Source organism: Ips typographus, linkage group LG12 (genome assembly GCF_016097725.1).
Source record: "Ips typographus isolate SLU linkage group LG12, UJ_Ityp_2.0, whole genome shotgun sequence".
NCBI lineage: Eukaryota > Metazoa > Arthropoda > Insecta > Coleoptera > Curculionidae > Ips > Ips typographus.
The window spans coordinates 4,115,301-4,125,097 of NC_138433.1; the positions used below are offsets into that span (position 1 = coordinate 4,115,301).

Sequence of the window (9,797 nt, forward strand, 5' to 3'; positions counted from 1 at the left end):
TTGGTTGGACGACCACTAACGTCGATACCTGAACCTGATTACTGTGGCATAAGGAACAATCGGATGAGCCAGTATATCGGATATGCAAAATTTTAAGATTATTAGTTGTGGGTTTGACTTTTCCACCAGTTAAATTAATAGAGTTCACTTGAAGAAGGAACATACATAAACAAAAACAAAACTACACTACTATGAACCAGGTATTATCATTTTTGATATCCGACGTTTCATTTTCTAGTTACCATCATCAACTTTAATTTTTATTATGGGCGCCATATTAAATTTTGGCATATTCTAATAGAGCCTAGTTTTCTGATTACGATGATGTACCATAAGTTATGGGGTCCAGTTTTGATCATTAAAGTTAGGGTTAGTAGATGTTTGAAAACCTTTCTGAAAATGTCTGGCAAATGCGTTAGCTTTGTCTTGGTCTGTGTATTGTTCGGTGCCATTTTCGATTATTGTCCCTAGCGGATTTGTTTTCTAGTACCGTGATAGTTTTTTAATTTTCTGCCAGTATGTTTTTCTACTCCTTCGGAAACATTCGGGTTGGTTTTTTATTCGATTATAATGAAATCTTGGGGCTAATGTAGGCACATTGTAAAATTAGGATTGTACAGGGTATCGCAGACAAATGTGGCATGGTAAAGTGGTCTGTTTTTTAAGAGGTACACTCTATATTTTATTTAATTCTTGGATAGAAGTATTGATTATAAAAAAGGGTTGTTAAATGAATGACATAATGTAGCATGCCCGGTTTTCGACAAAATTGCGACTAAAAATAAATGAAAATTTTTACATTCGAAAATGTATGGCAATAAACTAAATAAATGAATAGTTAATATCTTTACTTTTCATGAACTATGTAAAAATGCTTATTGTAATTTTGTTTGCGTCAAAAAACTTTTGGATATGTTTCATCTAGGTAGTTTTAAGAAAAATTGTAGGGGAAATCTACTTTAAATAAAGAGTCTAAGGGAATTATAAAAAAAAAACGCCCTAGACATTAATTCGTAGATGATTGATCTTAATAGGTGTCATTATTGATGAAACCATAGCCCTGTCGGATATTAAATAATAAAAATTGCAAATAAGTTATCAAGTCTATTTCCAAGGTTTTGACTAACATTTCTTTATTGATACCCTTTAAAATCTACCTTTAAAGCCAAAAATTAAGGGTTTTAGTCAAGTTTCATGATTGTTGTCACTGATTTTTACATTTCCACATAAAAAAGTAGTTTTTCAGCGTTGTAATTGCCTTCAAAATGTTGAAAATGGCTCAGAAATCTGTAATTGGTCTATCATCTATTAATGTTCCAGATTTCGGCTATCATTTTCTTGTTGGTAGTTAGTATAGTTTAAAATGTATCTTAAAAGCCAAAAATTAAGCCTTTTAGTCGAGTTTCATGATTGTTGTTTTTGATTTTTACATTTCCAGGTAAAAATGGTTTTGAAGCTTTGAAATTGCCTATAAAATGTTGATAATTGGCTCAAAGGCTTCTATGTTTTTGAAATAAAATTTATATATTGTATTATAGCCAACTTTTACAATTACCACATTCAAAAAAAGATACCGGAAAGTACAGGTGTGAGTTGTGTGGGCATTTAGCCTCCATAAAATGTTAAGTTATATGTATGTACTGGCAAAAGTTCACCTAGCAAGTTTTATATTGCATACCTAACCCTTTAATTAGGAATACCCAATGTTTATACTTAAGTCATGTAGTGCAAGTAAGTCAAGCAACTATTTTTATACAAAATTGTTAGAAATAAAATGCTCGAGTTCAGTTCTATATTATTAAGCTCGCTTTGTAACTCGTCTGAAATAAATCTGGTTTTTAAAAACCATTATATTTGGTTGTAAATATAACTAGCAAAAATAAATGCAATGTTTTATTGCTCTATTTTACCCTGGTATACTTTGCTAAACCGAAATGACACCTGGTTTTAGTATTGAAAGCAGATAAGGTTTCTAGTCTAACCAAAAGCGACTTTTATGACTTTCTATCCTAATAAATTGTTAGGCGCCCTTTGAAGACATCCCAGACAATGTTTTGTCTTGCAGAACTTGGACTGCATATACAAGGTGGCCAAATGAAATAATATCGCTTCAGTCAAAAATGTTATGTGATAAACTCAAAATCATGAAATGAAAAGTCAACATGGGCAGCATTTGCGTAAATTGCAGCACTGTTCGTAGTTTATGATTGAATTGTTTAATTGGTTGAAAAAGCTGCTTTTGCTATGCTTTCTCTTGACTTTGATTTTTAAATCCGTAGGTGCGGAGGATACAAAAATAAATTATGTATATAATGTACGACAAATAAGACTACCATTTTAAACTAAACTGTCTCCTTTAATCCCCCGTTTCCAACTGACCGACCCACAAGTGCTATAAATAACTGATAAACCTAAAACTAATAAATTCCATTGGATTCGGACCCTAACATATTTATGTACATATACTACAATGTAAAACGTCAGCTAAACTGTGAAGTTTGACTTCTACTACATTTCAACTCCCAAAAACCAAAATTATCTGCTATTCAATCGATGACCGTATATCACAGCATATAAATTTATCCAAGTTGTATTTTTGTCAAAGCGGTTCAGAGCCTTCAATACGCTTTTTAAACTGATGCTAAAAAACCTTTTAAATGCTCTTGAAGTCGTCTAAAAAGATTTCAAAAGCTTCCAAAACAGTTTAGAAGCTCCAAAACAGCATCTAGAAGCTTCCAAATGCTCCTGAAGCAGCATAGCATCAAAATATTTCAAAACCGTCTAAAAATAAAAATAAAATAATTAAATTAATAAATTAATAAATTAAATTAAAAAATTGAATTAATTAACTATTTAAATTACTAGACACATAGTGTCTGAGTTCACTTCCATATTATTAAGCTCATTTTGTAACTTGGCCGAAATAAAATTGTGTTTTTTAAAAACCATTATTTTGTTTGCCACTTAAGCATTTTTAGGAGCATATAAAAATGTTATTACACGCCAGCCGGCAAAGACATTTTTCGGACAATTTTGCCCCAATTACCTGTCAAAACGCTAATTTACAACCCTGTCTAGTCTAGTCTATTAAGTTTGTACATATCAAAAATACTGTTTTTTTTGCATTTTTACTTTAAGTTAGGTTATTCAGAAGAATGATGGTAGGGTTTTTTTAATTAATTTCCTTAAGGGTGAAATTTGCTTAAAATGTTTTCCTTTTCTAATGGATTTTTAAGTTCATTCACAAATAATTTTTTATTTTTGTACTAGGTTTGATTGTAATTTAGAAACCCTCTCACCCCCCTTCTGAAAGAAGGTTAGGGAGAGTGTGAGGAGCTCAGTAAATTCCTTGGACATTTTTTTTTATTTATTAATTTCTTTAACGGTGAAATTTGCTTCAAAAGTAAAACCATCTCACCTCTCAATAAAAAACTTTCGAGCGTAAGTCATAAAACTTGATCTAACCAAGGTATCAACGTATGGTATTTCATCATTTAATAACAGACTTAAAATACGGGATGTACGGATAAATATTAAATTATGTGTTTGAAATTAACTATTTGACATTAGCAACGTCTGACGCCGTTTCAGTGAACGCAAAAAATGCCACAGGTTTGTTAATTTAAACAATTTTCTATTTTCAATAATAAAAAAGTTGGCATTGGTGCGCACTTAATTTAGAACACCCTGTATACAGGGTGATTCAGGTTTTAATACACAAATTTTAACCACGTATTCTACGTCCAAAAATAATCCCAGTTTGTTCTATAAACTATATCCCGGAAATGCGTCTTTTAGGAACTACAGGGTGTTGAAGTTTTATAAAAAAAACACAAAGTTAATTTTTTTTTCAAAACTCTTATACATATTTTAATAAAACTTTGTGGTTTTCATAAACAAAAAAAGCCGATTATTCGCCAATTAAAAAATTGTTTTATCTTCACCAGTGGCGCGTGTATTAATAAGTCACCTGATAATTTTTAAGAAAAAAAAGTACGGCACTGCTTGTTATAAAAATATCATTGATTTTTCCATTTTCCGTTGAATGTTTAATTTTGAAGGAAAAAGGTTTCTTAATATTTTTTTTTCCGACCCACCGATTTCGAGTAATCGAAATTCGAACTTATCGAGGCAATAAACTAATTGTAAGCAACAAAGAACTAAACATTTGATAAAAAATTATAATAATTGATCAAAATGGTGTCCTTTGACTTCAATGCATTTTCTGCAACGTTGGACTAAAGTATTAACTGCTCGTAAAATTGGCAACCTTTTTTTTTTTGTTAAAAAACTTCAACACCCTCTCTTTCCCAAAAGTCGCATTTTCTGGATATAGTTTATAGAGCAAACTGGAATTATTTTGGGACGTAGAATACGTGGTTAAAATTCGTGTAATAAAACCTGAATCACCCTGTATATAACTCACGCATTTCCAAAATCACACCTCACCACCTCCACCAACCCCCCACCAAGAGTGGGCCAATGCAGAAGTTTCAGTTTCAGTCAGTCAACGGTCGGAGTCGGACGCTACGTTATTTTCGGGTGACTGTATTTTTTTTGTTTTTTCTCTTTGGAAAAATTAATATGGATTGCACTCAGAGTAAATATTTGAACGCTCGGTATAATCCGTACAACAGACCGGTGTACAGTGTGAACTATCCACCACAACCCACACCCTCACCCAGTCCCAAACAGTCCGAGAAGTGTGGTTTGGTGTACAAGAGTGCTTCCCTCCTCATCGAGCACAACAATTTGGGTGACCCCCAGTATTATTATGAAACACCCATGAATGAGGAGGAGGTGAGTCAGAGTGAGATACTGGATTTGGATAGTCAGAAAATGGTCAGTCAAACGTGGGAGAAGGAAAAGGAGGGACATACCGTGCAGGGGATGATTAGTTTGGGGAATAATCAACCAACAGGTTACCAAGGGGAGTTTGTGGTTGAGGGTGGTTCTAGCGAGGGTGTTTCAGAGTGTTTTAGTGGTTATGAGGCTCCACCACTAGCTCCTGCTCCCACCAAGAGTACCAACTGGAAGAGTAACGAAGCACGCAGACCGAAAACCTACAATTGCACCGCGTGCAACAAGTGGTTCACCAGTTCCGGACATTTAAAGAGACACTACAACACCACGTTGCACAAGAAAGCGGTTAAATCTAGTGGGCTGCCTGATCCAGCTATCATGCCCATCAGCGCCCATCACCATCCAGCTAGGAATTCCTCGGCTAGTAAGGATAATAGTCAGGAGGATTCGAGGAGCAGCGACAGCGTGGTGGATGTGGTGCCTATCTTGGCGGAGCAGTACCCAAACGAGTTGGCCTCCCACGTTACGCAGGATACGTTTACCCCCAGCAGTACTACGGGTGATTTTGATGTGAGCCAGCCTTTGCCCAGTTTTGCGCAGGTTCTGGCGGAACTACATGGGTATGCGAACGTGGCTGGTATGGGACAGTACTACTGTCCTCTTCAGGAATACCCTCATCCTGTAATATTGGAGAATTACACCACCAATTTGACAACTGAATTTGGAGGACTAACCACCTTAGGAATTAATGAGGTGGAGGTGTTGTTGACCAATTTGGAGGAGGAACAAAAGGAGAATCCTCCCCCTCGTCCTTCGGAGGAGCGGAAAATCAAATGTTACGACTGTGATAAGGTGTTCAATCGTCCCTGTTATCTCACTCAACACAACAACACCTTCCATAGTGGTGATAAACCGTTCAAGTGTTCACGGTGCGGTAAACGGTTTCCTGATGATGAAACCTACAAACGACATACGAAAAAACACGCGGGCGAGAAACCGCACAAGTGCGATATGTGCCCAAAAACGTTTAATTACAAAGCGGATTTGAGAAGGCACTTGTGCTGTCACACGGGCAGGAAACCGTACGCGTGCGAGATATGCGGCAAAGGCTTTATCAGGAAGGATCACATGATCAAGCACGTGGACACGCATACCAGGAAGAGGGAGAAAATGGCCGCCATCCGTAGCTAAAGCGCCCGCGCGCACTGTTGTTTCTTGAGCCACTCGATATATATAAATTTTTTAAAATAAAATATATATAAATAAAGTTTTAGATTTTACATTCACTTTTTCGATTAATTTTAATTTATTTATGTAAAAGGTTATGTTTCGTAAACAAAGAAGATTAAATGAGTCGACTTGTAACTTAAGCTTCCCTAAGTTTGATAAAACACTCCGGCTTGTTCGCTAATCGGAGTAATGTGGTATGGCTGATGAGCACGCGTCGTCGTGTGGGCGATTATGGACCACATTATCGTTATCAACCAGAGAAGTCGAATGACACCTGTTTTCATCTGAAATAAATGGTTTCAATAAGTCTTTGTGATAAGAGACTATTTTATTTTAACAGACACGGAATTATTGGCATTGACTTTCATTATTTTATATGGACCTTTGTAATTCGGGGATAATTTTTTACTCATTCCTGGTTTTGAAGATTTATCAAGTACATACACTTCGTCTCCTACGGAAAAGTCAAAATTGTTTATTTTTTTATCGTAATTAGTCTTGGACTTTTCTTTAGATTTTTCAATGTTCTCTGGGGCAATTTGATATGATCTATTTAATTTCAATTGCAGCTGTTTATGATATGAATCATACGTGTAAAGGAACTCGGGATTTTGCGTGACTTTATTGGGAATTAGAGCTTTGTGTCCGAACACCAACTCGTAAGGTGTAAATTGAGTAGTTGTATGGATAAGTGTGTTGTACGAGAACATAGCTGTGTGGACAAATAAATCCCAATTGTCTTGAGTTTGATTAACAAAATGTTTTAGATAATCTTTTAAGGTAGAATGTGAACGTTCTAACGCTCCATTACTTTGAGGTCTATAAAGAGAGGTAGTTATATGTTTTATTTTGAAGAGCTTATTTACTTCTTTTAGTAGATTAGATGTAAAATCAGTACCATTATCGGTAACAATAGATTTGGCATTCCAAAAATTAGCATAAATTCACAAAATTTATCAGCTATGGTTTGAGCTTCATGGTTAGGTATAGCATACGCATAAGAAAATTTAGATAGATCATCCTGTAAGGTTAAAATAAACCGATTTCCAAACTCAGTAAGTGGCAATGGACCTACAATGTCTAAAAATAACTTTTCAAAGGGTTGTTTTGAGGTAGAAGTAATTTGCATAGGAGCTTTAATTGGATGGCGATTGACTTTATTTTCTTGGCATTTTTGACAAGTTTTGATAAAATTTCTTATATCTTTTATCATACTTTGCCATTTAAAACTTTCTTTTATTCTTTTATAAGTTTTACTAAAACCTGGATGACCCGAAATTGATGTACTATGATTTTCTTTAATTATCTTACTTATTTCCTCTTTAGTGTGTGGTTTAATTTTTTCAGAATCTTCTATAATGAATTTAAGAGCATTTTCGAAAAGATAGAATATCATTTCATTAATTATATCTTTTTTTTAATGAGGGATTATAATGTTGCGGATTTTTTAAATACAGAGGTGTATTAGTAGTTTTAAATGCAACATTTGTTTTAAAACTTTGAAGAGCATAAAAAATATCTTTGGAAGAAGGTTTATCAAAATAATTTAGATGTGTTATTAAAATGTATGTAGTAGAATTATTATTTTTTAATGTTATAATGTCATACAATTTTATATTGTCAACATTAATTTTATTTAGATCGTATATTTGATTTAGAGTCTCGTAGAAAGAGTTAGATTCATCGAAATCTTTTGAAAAAAAAAGTATATTTGGAAAATGTTCGAAAATATTTTCTTTTAATATAGGATACTCAATTAAATCTTGATTTTCATAGTGAAATTTAATAAAATTGTCAAATGTCTTTTTACATTTATCAATATGTAATACAGGGTTTCTCGATAGTGCGTCTGCAACTGAATTGAGACGACCTGGTTTATAAGTAATTTGATAGTCATATTCCTCGAGCTTTAGTCTCCAGCGGACTAACCGTGATGAAGGATCTTTACAATTAAATAACCATATAAGAGGACGACAATCTGTAACAATTTTAAATTTTCTTCCATAAAGAGATGGTCGAAAATGTTTGACAGACCAAACTATTGACAATAGTTCTTTTTCTGTAGCAGAGTAGGACTGTTCAGCTTTATTTAAGGTACGACTTGCATATGCCACCGGTAAATCTTTATTATTCACTTCTTGTGATAAAACTGATCCTATAGCGTAATCTGAAGCATCTGTTGTAAGAATAAATTCTTTACTAAAATCTGGAAATTGCAAAAGTAAATCGGTGGTTAAAATATGTTCAAACTGATCAAATGATTTTTGTTGTTCTGGACCCCAACTAAAATTTGAGTCTTTTTTTTAATAACAAAGTCATGGGTTTTGCAATAGCTGCAAAATTAGGAATAAAACGTCTATAGTATCCCGTTAGACCTAAAAATTGTTTTATATTTTTTGATGATTTTGGAATTGGGAAATTAATAATACTTTCAATTTTTGCAGAATCCGGCTCAACTCCATTTTGTGACAATTTTTGACCCAAGTAAACTATTTCTTTTTTCATAAATTCGCATTTATCAGGCTGCAATTTAAGATTGTTATTTGATAATCTTTGGAACACTATATTTAATTTTTCTTCATGGTCAGATATGTTTGAGCCTACGATTACTAAATCATCTAAATAGACAAAACATTGATTTCCTTGTAAACCAGTTAAAATATTATTCATTAATCTCTGAAATATAGCTGGTCCACATTTTAGACCAAAAGGCATTCTAAGGAATTCATAGTGGGCATTTGGTGTACAAAAACCGTTTTTGGGATATCGTCTTTATCCATTTTTATTTGGTGGAAACCAGAACTCAAATCTAATGAAGTGAAATATTGAGAATGTCCTAACTGATTTAAAAAACAGTTTAAATTTTCGCATTTTTGTTCGTGTTTTACGACGAAAGGGCTCAAGTTAGAGATTCGAAAAAAATACAGGAAACTAGTCCGTGATAGGTACTACAACTTTTATTATCACGATTTTTCAATCAAATCAACCGTACAGGCGCAAAAAAATCAAAACTGTTTTCCCATGTTAATCTCCTATGTCCAGGGTGCTCTTGGACACCTGGTATGTAATTTAATGGCGACCCGCTCACCTAGGCGGCGCGAAGCAAAGAGGCGCGTCAGTTGATGCGCGGATGGTCGTGAGAGCAAGTAGGAGCCGTTTCTCCCGACGCTTCGCATAAGTGGGCGGGTAACAGGCGAAGAAAAGATTCAAATTTTAATTACTCCGTGTCTGAAGGTCAGTTTTATGTAATATTTGGCAGAAGTACATTGTGTTTAGCCGTGCTACACCAAAATAGTATATGTAAGTATGCATGTTATTAAATAAAAATAATAATGCAGGATAATTATTTATTTATTCTGAATATACACTTTGAATATACGTTATGTATTTAGATTACTACATAGATAAACCGGACAAAGCAACATAACCTAAACTTTATATATATGTGTGCATGTTTGTTTTGATTATATGTATTATTAAAATCTAACAAAAAAAATTTGTCAGTATTTAAATGAACTATTTTTTAGAGAGTACGAGAAATGAACGAAGAAGAACATATTATGTTCAAAGTTATCCTTTTTTATATGACTTGGAAAATGCAAAGTACAGCAACCAGCTTATCCGGGAAAATGCGTGGGAAGAAATAGGAATTAAAATGAAATGCAAGGGTAAGATAATTTGTGCTATACAAAATATCCCATTACATAGCAATATTTTTATTACTTCAACTGATAATGTTTCAATAATAATATTGGGGTTAACTT

At 33.7% G+C, this 9,797-nt stretch overlaps 1 protein-coding gene across 1 annotated transcript; it reads left to right on the forward strand.

Moving 5' to 3' along the window:
* Positions 1–4,439: 4,439 nt before the first annotated feature.
* On the forward strand, positions 4,440–5,994 carry LOC145736740 (uncharacterized). The gene has a single exon (XM_081991153.1). It carries the CDS (start codon positions 4,483–4,485, stop codon positions 5,992–5,994), a length of 1,512 nt encoding a protein of 503 aa, XP_081847279.1. The 5' UTR covers positions 4,440–4,482.
* Positions 5,995–9,797: the final 3,803 nt, after the last annotated feature.